This window comes from Ctenopharyngodon idella, chromosome 21, assembly GCF_019924925.1.
Source record: "Ctenopharyngodon idella isolate HZGC_01 chromosome 21, HZGC01, whole genome shotgun sequence".
NCBI classification, from domain to species: Eukaryota; Metazoa; Chordata; class Actinopteri; order Cypriniformes; family Xenocyprididae; genus Ctenopharyngodon; species Ctenopharyngodon idella.
Genome location: NC_067240.1, coordinates 9,030,919 through 9,045,862, shown reverse-complemented (window position 1 = coordinate 9,045,862; position 14,944 = coordinate 9,030,919). Strand labels below are relative to the sequence as shown.

At 37.8% G+C, this 14,944-nt stretch overlaps 2 protein-coding genes across 6 annotated transcripts in view; both read left to right on the top strand.

The window, feature by feature from the left end:
• Nucleotides 1-8,542, top strand: part of cacna1bb (calcium channel, voltage-dependent, N type, alpha 1B subunit, b) — a 150,965-nt gene extending 142,423 nt beyond the window's left edge. For all 5 annotated transcript variants that reach the window (XM_051876917.1, XM_051876914.1, XM_051876913.1 and 2 more), the window contains 2 exons: nucleotides 3,103-3,323; nucleotides 3,410-8,542. In XM_051876917.1, the coding sequence (XP_051732877.1) occupies nucleotides 3,103-3,323; nucleotides 3,410-3,958 (770 nt within the window). In that variant the 3' untranslated portion in view covers nucleotides 3,959-8,542. The remainder of the gene's footprint in view (nucleotides 1-3,102; nucleotides 3,324-3,409) is intronic.
• A 39-nt stretch (nucleotides 8,543-8,581) lies between these two features.
• Nucleotides 8,582-14,944, top strand: part of si:ch211-196i2.1 (collagen alpha-1(I) chain) — a 70,146-nt gene continuing 63,783 nt past the window's right edge. The window contains exon 1 of the mRNA XM_051876933.1: nucleotides 8,582-9,091. Within this exon, the coding sequence (XP_051732893.1) occupies nucleotides 8,971-9,091 (121 nt within the window). The 5' untranslated portion in view covers nucleotides 8,582-8,970. The remainder of the gene's footprint in view (nucleotides 9,092-14,944) is intronic.

The window sequence follows — 14,944 nt, the reverse complement described above, 5'->3', positions numbered from 1 at the left end:
TCCTGTAGTGGAATGTACTCCTGTAGTGAGACTATGGCAAAGTCCCTTTCAAGGAAAGTCTGTTTACTCTGCGGCCATATTTGCAACGCCTCCGGGCAGCTATTTCAGGGATCCAAAACCAAGTCCTATCTATCTGAATGAGGGAATCCTGAAATCTCAAAAACTGCTTGGCGAACTCACCATTAAATAACATATTTCAAATCAGCAATAAAATCTGACATGAACTGTCCCATAAATGTTGTTTGTTATGCTCAAATAGTGTTAAAAAAGCTTATTTTATTCAGGCTAGACGAGCCAACGCGCATGTGCAGTCCTAAGCGCGAGTCTCAGGTTTCTATGAGAACTGGAACTTCTAACAGCAGCTACAGTGATACGATGACTTTACCAATCAGCGATTGGCTCTTTTACTTAGAAGGTGGGACGTATTTTGCCATATTGCACGTTGCAGTTTCTCCCATTCATAACTAATAGGAGTGAACCGTCTTTCTATATCTATAGTCTTTGACTATGGTCTCACACTGGCTAAACACCCTCTGACTGCTGTCACTGATTAGATGGTGCCTGGGAGGCTCAGTGTTAACTTTTGGGGGAGGTAAACCCATGAATGGCATACTAATAGTAGTCAATGAACAATAAACTTTTAACATAAAAATCTTACATCATCTTTAAATAATTTTACGTCATCCACCCACTGACCTAGAACACCCTAGCAGCCACATAGCAACTCATTAAAATCTGCTCAGCCACCCACAGCACCTTTTATATCAAATATATATATAGTATATAAGAATGTTTTGTGGTTGGTTCCTGGGCTTTGCTATGCAGTTTTATATGTTTTTTTTATTATTAAATTACAGTTTTATATAAGATTTGACATTTGCCGTATAGAGGTCTGTAAAATCTTTAAGGATTTTGAAGAAAAATGGAGTGCTCGTTGAAAATCCCAGCTTCCTTTGCTTAGCACAGTGATGTAAATTCTTTTAAGGATTATAGTGATCAGGTTATCGAGGAAAAGACTCTCCAAAGCGCTTTGGTCTAGGATTTACTTTGTCAACCTCTGTCTTTGACTGAGAGTGGGGCTTACAAACCATTGCTAGAAAATGTGCTTTTGAATTATTTCTGATGTTTGTTTCTTTGCCAGTTTGTGGCGTGACTGGGAAAGTCAGCAGTCAAGAAAAAGCAGCTCTTGATTCCTCAGGCGCTCTAAGGATGACAAAATGAACCACCTCTTATTTCTTTACTACAAGACTCCTACTCTTTTCTTTCTCCACTCCTCTCATTCTGTTCTTAGAAACACTGGAACGTAAACATGTTTCTCAGCCGGAGTCTGGCTCTGCTGTTAATACATCAGTCAGCTTTGACTGAGTTGAAACAGGGCAATATATCAATCCACTGAAAGCTCATTTTACTTGGGTGTGTTTAGACCCAGATTTCAAACACATACAGACACCCACATACATCTTCCTCTACATGTTTTTGTTCCTCTGTAGTCAACGATCACAACACCAAACAGCAGGGCTCACACACACACACACACACACACACCAAGTCACCAGCCCTTTTTTTGTGATATATAAGTGCCCTCTGGTGTTTTGAATACACAGTGGTTTCGATTAGTGTTGGGCAGTGTCTGGTGTTTACAGCTCAGTTAAAAGGCCCTGGTGCATGGATACCCTTGTTTATTAACACACTTGGAGGAGAATATAAGCAGAGAAAATGTGAAATGAATAGTTAATCATTTAATTTAATTGAAAAAAATTCACATTTTCTAAGTAAAAAACCCACATTCTTTTTTTGTGCATTATTTACACAAATTTCTTTACACATCTTTATTCACTACATGAACACGCTTGTTTATTGACGTAATAGGGAGAGGACTAAAGCAGAAAAAAAAAAAAAATTAATTTTAGAAATTATTTTGTGAAATTATTTTAAGACTACTTATTTATTAAGTATTCTTTCAGTTTTTTATAATAATAGATGTAAATTAGTTTATTAATGACTACAATGAACTATACATACAGTGTGTGTGTGTATATATATATATATATATATATATATATATATGGTTCAGATGCAAAAGCCGCTAAATGCCACCTCCGTCAAAAATGAGATGATATTAAACGAATGCTGTCCGCATATAGTATACATTCATCAAGTACTTTCACTTCAAATCCACTAAATCTCAGCATCAGCCCATTTAGAAATACCGGTTCGTTGGCAGAAACCGCTAAATGCCACTTCCCTTTGTCAGCAAAACCCTCTAAGTCCACAGAAGAACCAATTGGAATCGGTGTGCGTATAAGCCAGCTTTCAGTTGCCGAGCTGCAGGTTTTTATCATGTTTTGTCCATTGTTACAAGACAAAACATTAAAAAAAATTTCATGAGTATGACATGACAGGATTTCGCGAATAGCAAATAAACACAACACCAGTGTTCCTTTTGCAGCTGTAAAACTGAAAGAAATGGACGTCTTGTTGTCCAAAGAGGTGGACATAGAGGTTTTCGCAAAAAAAAAAAAAAAAAATTGTCAAATACCAATGAATTGACTAAAGTGACATTTTTGAAAATAAGGCATTTCAATAACTGACTAATAACCTTTTTATTGACATTAAAGTAAAATTACTGAACCTAAACATATAGGAGCCTGGTAAAAAAATGCTTATTTATAAGAAAGCAGACGGACATGTTTTTGCAATGGAACAAATATATAATATATAATTCAAATAAATATATATATATATATATATATATATATATATATATATATATATATATATATATATATATATATATATATATGCATGCAGTTCTTTTGAACTTTCTATTCATGAAAGACTGGAAAAAAGTATCATAGTTCCTGTGGTTCCTACAGCAGCACAGCTGTTTTCAACATTGATAATAGAAAGAAATGTTTCTTGAGCAGCAAATCAGCCTATTAGAATGATTTCTGAAGGAAGGATATTGAGTCAATATTGCTATATCAGGCTGGTCACAACACTCAAACAAGAAATGGTTTGAAAGTGCCACAGAATATCATATTTTAACATTTTAAAAACAAATGACATGACTGGTGTTTGTGATGTTTTTCTGTACAACAGCAGATCCAAACACTGAGTCATTGCCTAGGGAACGAGCGCGGGAGCGTGATCGTGGCCGCTCACACGAGAGGAAGCACCATTCATCCTCAGCGGCGGAAAGACAGCAGCGATACTACTCGTGCGACCGCTACGGCAGCCATGAACAGGGCCACAGCGTGTCCGCTGGGCCCAGCCGGGCCACATCACCAGGAGAACCACATGACCCAAACAGGCTTAAACAGGTCCGGTGGTTTCTCTCGGTCACACTAGCTTCTAAACATGCTGTTTTGGCAGTGACTCACTCTTTCTTCTCTCTGTTGTGTTTCAGGGAATTAACACTGCTAAAGGAAGTTCAGTCGCTCATACCTCAGGCACCAGCACACCCTGCCGTGGGCGTAGACAGCTCCCTCAGACGCCCCTTACTCCTCGGCCGGCTGTTGCCTACAAGACTGCCAACTCCTCTCCGGTCCAGCTCAACACTGCCCAGTCTACAGGGCCCTGCCCCACTCGCCTTAGTCGTGGCCTGTCAGAGCACGATGCCCTACTTAGCGGTAACGCCCACCGCCAATCTCCCGTGCCTGTCACTCGTATCAGCTCTGACCCCAACTTAGGTCCCCTCCAGCAAGACTCGCACTTGTCTGAAGCAGATGACTTCCACGATGCCTTGAGCACGTACGGTGCGAGCCGTTCCCCCAGGACTGCACCCTCCGTCACCTACACAACATCAGGTGCAACCCCCACTTCCACGCTGCTCTCGCGCAGCCAGAGCGGAGTCCCCAATGGCTATCACTACTCCCTCGGAGTGAACTCGGCACCTGGTTCGAGCGGCCGAGCATCTGGAAGCTACCAGGAGACTGAGAGAGATGACTGGTGTTAGCATGATTCAATCTAGCATGCATTTTATCGTCTTTGCCCTGAGTGGAGGAGCTATTTTTTGGGGGAAACAAGAGTTATGTCCACAGTTTACACTGTTTTCTGCCCGTTTACCATCAGGTTGAGCACATAAGGTTTTATAAAGGTGTTCTTCTCTTGTTTAGAAAGAAGCAGACAACCTTGTCACTGTTTGCGAAAGTAGCGGCAAGATGGAAAGCGTTTGGAGGTCTTGATGGGTTTCAAACAGTCTAGCCTCAAGTGACACCCCCCACCGCTTTTAATTTAATTAGGGCTGATTCCACAAGGGTCACATGCAGGGAGATGGTCACATCAGCTGTGCCTGTGATCAAGACCTCAGACCTCAGAGAGGAAGATGCCCAAAAATACAAGCTATGATGGAAACACTCTTGATCAGTTGTGTGGAAAAAGTGAGATGTTTAGTTGTTGTGGTTGGAGAGGTTGTTTAGACTCTTTGCACAGGACGCAATGACTGAAAAGTTGTTTCTAGGGATTTTGGCTCTGTGTCCACTAAAATGTTTTTTTCTGAGGCTTTGTTCAGTTGTTTGCAATGGAACCTCCATATATTTTTTAAAAAAGCCAGCCGAATGATGAGGCACAGAACGTTTATTCCACGCTGAGCGTTGCACGCTTGACGTTGATGTTCAACTTAACTTGGATAAAATGCAGCGCTCATCACTTATCGCAGTGGAGGAGAGACAGGACAAATACCACACCAACTGTCGTCACATTCTGCTTGTACAACGACTGAATAACAATGGTTTGAATATCTATTTCCTTAACAGATGACATCCCTGGACTACCACAATATTAATGAAAAATAATGCTTGGAGAACCATTTTGTTTGCAGTGAGTCTACCAGGTTAGCAGCTAAACACTGCGCCTCCAAAGCGTTCTCAAGCACCCACAACTGGGCATTTTCAGAAGAGCGCCTGGCTAAAAACTCTTTGGTGGACACACAGCCTTAAGGTTTGTGCTGCTGTAATTCTACATCCTTCACTAGCGTGAGTGGAATAGACGGTTTGCTCCCACTTACTGAAAAAAAGGCCAAATTGAACTCACTTTTCTATCAGACTGCAGTAGATTGAATATCTTTTCACAGTGTTCCATTTTGTACCTTGTAAATGATCCGAGTGTAGCTGGACATTACATAAGGTCTAATCCTTTTCTTACTCTTGAGTGGTAAGATACCAAGTGCCTAAATTTTGAGATTTTATTGCCACATTGGTGCGCAATTCATTACGAAGCATTTTGGCCTGAAAGAGGCAGCGAATAGAAGCTATATGGTGTAGGTTAAATGTCACTGATATTTGTTTCTTAAATGTACTTGAGCATGTATTTGAGGAAAGATATTGCACAAAACAAAGACTGTAGCGTTATAAAGATAGTTTAGGTGGATGTTGATGATGTTGGTCTTTTCAGAGTGTATTAATGAAAAGATTCAGGGGAAAATAGATGATATATTAAAAATGCTAATGCAGTTGGTTTATAGAGGACTGAAAGGATGTTAGAAGGTTGTATTTGTTGGTTGCTGTTGGTGTCAGTGTTGTTTCCAGAGGGTGTATTGTGAGCTCATGAATTTCTCTTCCAGTATTTAATTAAAGGAGGAGGAAGGTGAGGGAATTGAAGTGCTTTATTGACTTCCACTTGTATCTATTATTCACCAAGCAAAATTGCTTCAGTGCGACCTGTTTGAAATAAAGACTATGTTGTATTCTGATGTTTTTGATGATAGTTAATAAATTAAGGTTAATTTATTCTGAGAAGGTGAATTTCACTCTGATCCTGCCCATATTTTCAGTTCGTCATCTCCAACCGTGTCTTTTCTATGTCAGGGGTTTATTAGATGGTGTTGTTTTTAGGGCGACCCTGCGATAGAGCGCAACAGTTGCTGCAGTTGCTTTGGTTCTGGAAAATTTTTACTATTCATTGTCTCCATAGGAATTTCAAGGAAAAAAAGTATTTGAAGTTGGGGAATAATGTAAAATAGAATGAGGGAATGAATCCCACGAAGCTATAACTTTTGACTTTGACAGTATAGACCTTATGTAGCCCCGCCCCTTTTTCAGCGCCGCACTCGTGTTCTGTCTTCCGGTTTGTATTTTCACAGCAGGAAGGTGAGATGTTACGGATTTATGAATGAACATTTGTTATGACATCCGCTTCAAACATTACAATGCTCACTATAACTTTCGTTAACTTTACAATAAGTAAATCCACTTCACCAGCTAATTACTCTTTGACAGCGATGCCATAGAAATATACAGAGCTACTACAAAAACGGAAACAAAATTCTAAAGATGGCTGCACGCTTGTTTATCTGGTGCATAAGGTGTATAAAGTTAATGGAAAACAATATAAATTGAAGCATTTTTATATAGATTTTTTTTAAAACGGGTATAAAGCCACTGGAAAAAAAAATTATATTTTACTGCTGATATGAAAAATTGGGTAGTCAAGCAAAAGGCTAATCACATTAATTACCGTTATGTAGAGCTGCACGATTAATCGTAAAAATATCGCGATCTCGATTCAAGCACCCACGCGATCCTACTTTATTAATGACAACGATTCTCCCGCGTCTATTAAACCTTTGACAAAATCATACCGGAACTTTCAAATCTGTGTTCGTGCTGCCAGAGAGAGCTGTTTTGAATCACACATTAGTTATTTCTGTGTTACAAATATTCACATTATCACAGAAGTACTGAGATATAAGTTGTATGTTAGTATTTAAACACCGATGTCTACGATAGCGATCAAAATAGAGCAAACTACCTTTTGAAACGAAATTGGCACTTCAAATAACGGTTGTATCAATTACATCTAATTCCACTAGGTGGCGACAACTGACTGTTTAAAAATGTATTTGTCATTGAATCGTTCATTCAAAAGATTCATTCAAAAACACTGATTCATCCAGCAATGAAACATTCATCCAGAAATGAAAAAGTATTTATTAATGAGTCATTGAATTCATTCAAAACCATTTTTTAAACAATTCATTCAAAAATTTTCCAGCAATTAGAGTCAGCAATTTATATTTTTTCAGAACCTCTAGTAAATTAGCCTTCATGTTATTTTGTTTGGTTGTATATTCAGAATCGTGGGAGAATCGTGATCTCTATTTGAAACCAAAAAATCCTGATTCTCATTTTATCCAGAATCGTGCAGCTCTACTGTTATGTGTCCAACGTTGTAAAAAGCGATACCATTGTGCAGCGTTTACCTCAGTAAGTTGACCGAGTGGATCTCTGAGCTTGTGCGAGTGAGTGGAGGCGGGGCTAATTAGCATATTCATAGATCCGCGTATACTAAATCAAGCAAGGATGTAGAGTTACATTGATGAAAAAAATTTTTCACAGGAAAAAACATTTAAATATGTCATTTTGGTGATCAAAGATGAGTTTTAAGGGGTAAAATGATTGACTACAGGGGGACTTTAAGAATCTCAACATTCATAATAATATGGAAATTTGAAAGGTTAATACAATATCGGGTTCTCTATGGAAAAAATGAATAGAATCTTTACCTGTGGAACCTGACTGTTGTGCTCTATTCCATAAGCACAGGGAAATGTTGACTGTTGAAGTACAGTAGGGCTATGCAACAAAATGACACTTTAGGACTGCTTCTCATCCTGTAGCTTTACCTGCACTCAACACACTCTAGCTTTAGCACCAGTGGGACCAATTCACTGCTTCACAGAGATCTTGATATACAGGATGTGTCGCTCACCTAAAAATGCATTGCTGATTATGCTTGATACTGAACAGCCCTCTGAAAGAATATAAAACAATATAGTGGTATTTGTACTGATTGCACTTGGAGGTGAACCAATGTTGTTTTACGCAACCTGTCACTAAAAGGATAGTTAATGTAAAGACATTTTATTTCTTTATTTTTTTACAGTATGTGATGTCCTAGTGAACTGCCTTTGGCCACTATTTCCTTGTTTTGGGACGGAGATGAGTGTTGTGATCTACCCGATACCCAGTAGATATTTGATTTCCCTTAATTTAGACATCACCTTTCCTCTTAAAAAAAAAAAAAGAAAAAAAAGAAAAAGAAAAAAAAGGAAAAATATATATACCAGGTGCCAAATTTATTACAGCACTAGTTTGTCTGTGTGTGCTGTATAGGCTACTTTGTCCAACTAACCTGTGGCTAATCTCTTTGGATGATGTCATGTTTGCATGTTATGATGACATATGTGCATGTAGGAAATTGTAAACATTCATTCATGTTTTTCTATGAGGAGTTAATTGGCTGTTGATTTTTTTTTTTTTTTTTTTTTTAAGAAACAATCTTTGATACACTTACCCCTGGATTTCTGGGAGAAAATTAGAAGACCATGCACTTCTCAGTTTGTTGTAAAAGAGTTGTTGAACAGTGGAGCGATGCACAGAGACGACTGCCTCACTCCTGTGATCTGATGATTGATCTATGATGCCATATATTTTTGCTCATTGACTCTTATCAGTCTTATCATTTCTACCATTTACATTTTGTATGAAAAAACATCACTGAATTGAAAGATATATGGAAATAAATCTTGGGGGGGAAAATGGTTGCTTTTCTATTCGATTTTAATTTGGTAATGAGATGTGTGTTTTTATATATATAAATATATATATATATATATATATATATATATATATATATTCCCTTTCCTGTTTATATATCGCCTTTACCATTCTCATGTCCTGATATGTTAATGAGCCTTGGGATGCCGCTTCTCATTGGCCTGTGGCGTGGGAGTGGGCGGAGCCCCTTGAGCAAATACTGTCCTGATAAAGGTGTCTGGCGGCAAGCGCGCGGTGTGCGCAAGGTGATCACAGTGACGCTGAGGCGCGGTGGTAAAGTGACCAGACTTCAACGGTAGACACGTGCCACTTCAGTATTAACGGCCTCAGACAAATCTCATTAACTTCTAAACTATTAAAATGCGACGAATAATCACAGTGCTTGTCTAACGGCATTATAAATCAGGTAGACATGATGCTCGCGCCTGTGGTGTGGACAGCTGTTTTATTTAGTTTCGTGAAAGCCACTATCCTGGACACTGGTCCAACTGATACACCAGACATGGAGAGCGGTTCGGGGATTTTTCCGACAGGTAAGTCGTCAAAATGTAATTAATTGCTGTATTTATTGTGTAACTCATAGAGTATAATGTTCGTTTGTTTACATCTGTAGAGAATAGCGTATTGTAAGGTGCCTGACTGACCACTAATGTTGCTAATTTGCATGTTTAGATAACTGGTAAATTCATTTTTTTTTTTTTTTTTTTTTTTTAAATTATCACTTTGTATTCAAATAAATTCTAAATTTAAAATGTGAGCTCTGAATAAATGAAGGAAATACACACTTTATTTCATACATATAAATATTAACACACTGCCTGAAAGTTCTTTCATGTACATGTTTTACCATTATTTTTCATGTCCAATGTTTCCCTCTGGGAGCCGCTGTTGTTTAAAGCTTTACTGTATATTGGAGCAGGTGCAGGTACTTCAGCGATGAACTATTTTGACACCCCGCCTTGTTTAAATCACACTGCTGTTTTTCCAAACATGAGGGATGAACTAGTGTGACCGCACATACATGTTAAACACTGGGTAGTGATTGCTGCATGCAGCACCTCACCCATTTTCGCTGTTTTTGTCCAAACACATGTTTAACAGATTTGTGGCAGATGTGATGGCAATTAGTTCCAGCAATCTTGGGAGAAGGTTAAGGATGCCATCATCATCAAATGTATAGTGACCTGAATTCTTTTCTGAATTCCTTTAATCACTAAGAAGGCTCCTTTTTGCACATTATGCACAAGCAGATGCATTTGACAAATGATGCTTTGGTTTAACCTGATGTTCTTTGACTTAAAGGGATTTCTGCAATTAAATTGTGTTTATGCGTTATTTGTAGTTTGTGTCATCTGTCCCCCAGGGCTTTGTAAACACTCTTTGCAAATTAATCAGCTTTTTTGCTTCCTCCAGTACCACTCTCAGCAACAAAAAAAAAAAAGCTTCTTTTTGCCATACAGTCTTTTCTACTATTGCCATTGTCACACAATATATTGGTACCATTAACATCCAGCTGATGTTAACAATTTTAAGGTTTTTGAGGAAAACATTCCAGGATTTTTCTCCATATAGTGGACTTCAGTGGGGTTTCACCGGGTTGAAGGTCCAAATTGCAGTTTTAGTGCAGCTTCAAATGGCTCTATGCGATCCCGATGAGGAATAAGGATCTTATTTATCGAAACAATTGGTCATTTTCTAAAAAAAATAAAAATGTATATACTTTTTAACCACAAATGCTCGTCTTGCACTACCTAGCTCTGCGATCCGCATGCATGACGTAATCACGTTACAAAGGTCATGCGTAACGTAGGCGGAGGTACCGATCCAGTGTCTACAAAGCGAACGTGCAAAGATTAAGCTAAACGGCCTTTACAAAAAAAAAAGGTAAAACAACGATATCGAACGATTTTGAAGTTGGAGGAGAAAATTAGTTTTTCGCCCTACCGCGGTACTTCCACCCACATCACGCATGACCTCCCCAACGTGATTACGTAATGCTTGGCGCATCGCAATGCAAGACGAGCATTTGTGGTTAAAAAGTATATAAAATTTTTTTTTTTTTTTTTTTAGAAAATGACTGATCGTTTCGCTAGATAAGACACTTACTCCTCTGGGATCACGTAGAGCCCTTTGAAGCTGCACTGAAACTACAATTTGGACCTTCAACCCGGTGAACCCCACTGAAGTCTGCTATATGGAGAAAAATCCTGGAATGTTTTCCTCAAAAATCTTAATTTCTTTTCGACTGAAGAAAGAAAGACAAAAACATCTTGGATGACATGGGGGTGAGTAAATTATCAGGAAATTTAAATTCTGAACTGAACTAATCCTTTAACTTCATGTGTAACATTTACAATTATTGATTTAACTTTTTAGTGATTTATTTTTAAGCCAAATTGTATACAATTTTAACATTGCCATATAATTTAAATTTTATTCAATATATTTTTTAATATTGGTTATCAGCCAAAATTATCGGCTTATTGGTATCGGCCAAAAAAAGGAATTTGTTTTTTTGTTATATAAAGAAAAAATACATATTCATAATGTTGTAGATTTATTGTTAGTAGTATAATGATAATTCAGTTATTAGTGTGGCAAAAAACAAATATAAAACAATTAAAAATGTTCTCTATTATGAAAACTACCAAAGTTCTCTTATAGATTCTCTAAAAAAAAAACCTTAAACTGCAGTGACTGTATTATACCAAATGACTGTTTGCTCATGTTTCATCCATCTTGTAAATCCGAGAACCTCGGCGCTCATTAAGAGACTTTATTAGTTTTAGCTCATTCTTTTCAATTGTTTTGATCAACCTTCAATCTCAGCAAACAAGGTAGGCTTGGCTTATTGAGCTCAGATTTTACAGTCACGCTGACAGATGAACGGGTTTATTAAACCCAGACCCCAGAGTGAATGCAGTCACTTTGATGACTTTTTAAAATCAGTGTGCTTCAGCGTGCCATGAAAAGCCCATTTAAGCACAACAGGTTCAGACTGTAAGGCCTGTAGTTATGTAATGCACATGCAACGGTTCTCCAGGTGGCTTTAAAACAAGCACTTGTCTTTGTGAGGTGGACGCCAAGTTATTTAAAATTTTATAGCCGTTATGCTCATGCAGTAAAACCGATCGTGCTCGTTCAGGTTGTGTTGTTTTTGTGAAATCAAAACCCACTGGGAAATGTGATGAAAATATGATCACCAGTGATTCTGACAGATGACGACGTGAGTGCCGCCCACCGTGGAGGTGTGTGAAGAGTGTGTAAACAAACTGTGCTGTGATGTGATGTCATGCTTTTGAAAGTGTATCTTCTGCTTTTACTGTACTTGAGTTGCTTTGGATCTTTTGACAGTCTTGATGAATTGCATTCTTTTGTTTGCTGTCCTTTTTTTCAACTAGATTCATTTTGTTTGAGTTGGACAAAAATGCAGGTTTCTTTGCACTTAGAGTTTTGTCAAATCTAAATCAAAAGAGTCACATATTAAAACCTCTTGGTCTTTAGAGTACACAATTATTACTTGGCATGAGGTTATTTGACATCATACAGTGCACACACAAAAATGATATTTTTATGAACAATTTGACCTTCATTTTTATTTTATTTTAATATTTTAGCCCTGTAGGAGATCATAATTGGCTAATGCTGTTGTTTTCCATAAAACACAAGATTATCACATGCTGGGTAAGAAAAAAAAATCATTGTATTTATAATTAAATGCCTTTGAATTCAGGATTGTTTTGACTATGGATAAAGGAAAATAGAACCATATGTTTATATATGAATAACATGAGTCTTGGATAAAAGATTGTGCTTATTCAGCAGCCAGAATTTAATAGTTCAGATTAACAAACATTTTTACATGTAATTGAGGGCATTTTTCTCAAATCACATCAAAAACTCCAATCTGGTCTGTCTATAGGATGCTGTATGTTATGTGACTGTATTGAATTTAGTCATGTCATATGAGCCTGTTTTAAAAGGGGCCAAAATAAAGCAATAAGCCCCGTGAAGCAGTGGTTTACAGTGAATTTAAGACAGCTAAGGGGCATTGTTAGACACGACGCGGAGTGGAGTGCCTAAAACTCCCTTAGCTGTTATAAATTCACTGTAAACCACGGCTTCACGGGGCTTATTGCTTTTATAAAACAGTTACCACACAATACAAATATTAAAGCCAAAAAATATGTATCAATGCAACTTTTATTAAGTAAAATCATTAAAAGCCTTCTTTCTGCTAGAAAAAATAGTCCCCGACTGTGAACTTTATGAGGGAGTCACTCAGTCGCAAAGACTTTTATATTGAAACTTGTTGTGAACAAGACGCAAATGACAAATGCTTTGATGCCACAGTGATTGGCTGATGGGGAGGAGTCTCTGTCAGCGATTTAATCATAAAAAAAAAAATTGTAGAATGAGGTATCATGTTACCATATCCAATTAAAACTTTTAAAATACAAATGTTGCCATATTCAAATAAAGATTTTGAAATAAAAATGTTGCTATATTCAAATAAACGTTTTAAAATGTAGGCTAAGTGTCACTAATAAAACTAGTATATGTTCAACTAATTGTCCGCCTCTTACATGTTTGCATCTCGAGAGAATGCAAAATTCAAGTGACAAATTGTGTTTAATAAACAAAGTTTGGGAGGAGCGCTAATCAGCTGGAGAGGAGGCATATATACACAGATGAGAGCCGACTCACTAGTTACCCTGACAGTTTTCTGCATCCCTCCGCCACCCCACTCCTCACTCTCGGCTGGGTTCCTGGGGATACGGGGAGAACTCTGGATTTTGGCTAAATTCCAAGCTCGGAGTCCTCGATCCCCTTGGACAGCACGCCAAATATGCTTATTATATATATTTTTTTTTTACTCTATTCGATCATTTGTAAGTGTGAACTAGTGAAAACAACTGCCACAGGTAATCGGACAATATTTATTTATTTGTTAAAGATTTATTTTTGGTGTTTTACTGTAGATTCAAATCTATAAATCAAAATATGCATTGCATTTATGAAGAAAAGGTTCAGCACCCAAGGATCTAATGGCATTGCCTCAATGTACAGTTTCTTTGGGCAGATTGCTGAGGCGAATTAGCAGCAAGGGACATTAGGATTGTTTGTGACTTAGGAGTCCTCTTGACTACTCCTAGCGTTTCACAAATTTAGGAGCTAGTTTTAGCGCTAAAATGCTTTGTGATTATACTCTTAGAGCAAAAAATTAGGAGTCCTAAAATTAGGACTGACACGCCCATTATTTTTAAGAGTTTCTCCTAAGTCGGCAAGTTAGGAGCTACTTTTAGCCTTAAGATGTTTTGTGAATACAGCCCCAGGTTCTGATACATCTTCTTTACTGTATCCAAGATAATCCCAAACCACAGTTGTTGTTGTTGTTTTGTTTATGGTTCTTATCCTGTCCTGAATTCACCTTCCCTGTTTCTGTTCTTTTTTCCATGTTGTAACAGTGAACCCTCTCTGTTCTGTTCTCACACTAGATTAAGGCGCGCTGCTTTCAGATTGCAAAAAAATCATGCTTTCTGCTGTTTAGAAATCATGCATGCACAGCACACATCGCGATTTTATTACAATTTCAATTAATCCCACAGCCAACGATCCAGCGTTCTTTTGGACCCGATTGACTTTCATTGTTTGAACATTCTTCAAAATATCCACAGAACTATTCTTGGTTAAAATATCACTTTTGACATTCTCCATCTTGTGTCACATATTGAGGCCATGTCTTATCCAAATTACATGGTTTGCTTTCCTAAAAAGCCACAGTGATAACCATGCTTTCTGGTTAAACAATACCTATGACTACATTGGTTTATTTTGATTGTGTTAAACTGGAACCTGCAGGTTTTGTCCTTGTCATCTTGATTGTAGTGTTGGCATCATTTACGTTTGAGGCCCCCGTAGTGCCTCTGGGCAAGTTAGATTCGTAATTTATTACCACTTACGTTACACTCAATCACCGCTGTAATGTAATCTGCAACGTCTATGTCAGTCAGACAGACAGCTGGGGGGAAACCCATAAATCAAGAAATAGCATAATCATCAAATCAGGTTCTTTGGTGCTTTTTATTCCCAAAGAGCTTTGCATTGGTCATGAGATTCAGATGGGATGTCTAGATATAAACATGCCACAAATATGACCATTTTTCTTGTGGATTTGACACTCTTGTTGAGACCGGTTGAGATTGTAAACAGCGCACAGCTGCCTGTAATGACACATTGCAGGGAACTTTGTCTCCTCAAATGGCTGTTGATCCAAACAGTGAAGCAGAAACCATGGTAATATCATGTTAACAAGGAATAAAAAAAGATGAGAACACCTGGCATCAATATGATTTATGCATCTCTAATAATTAGAAAGAGAAAAT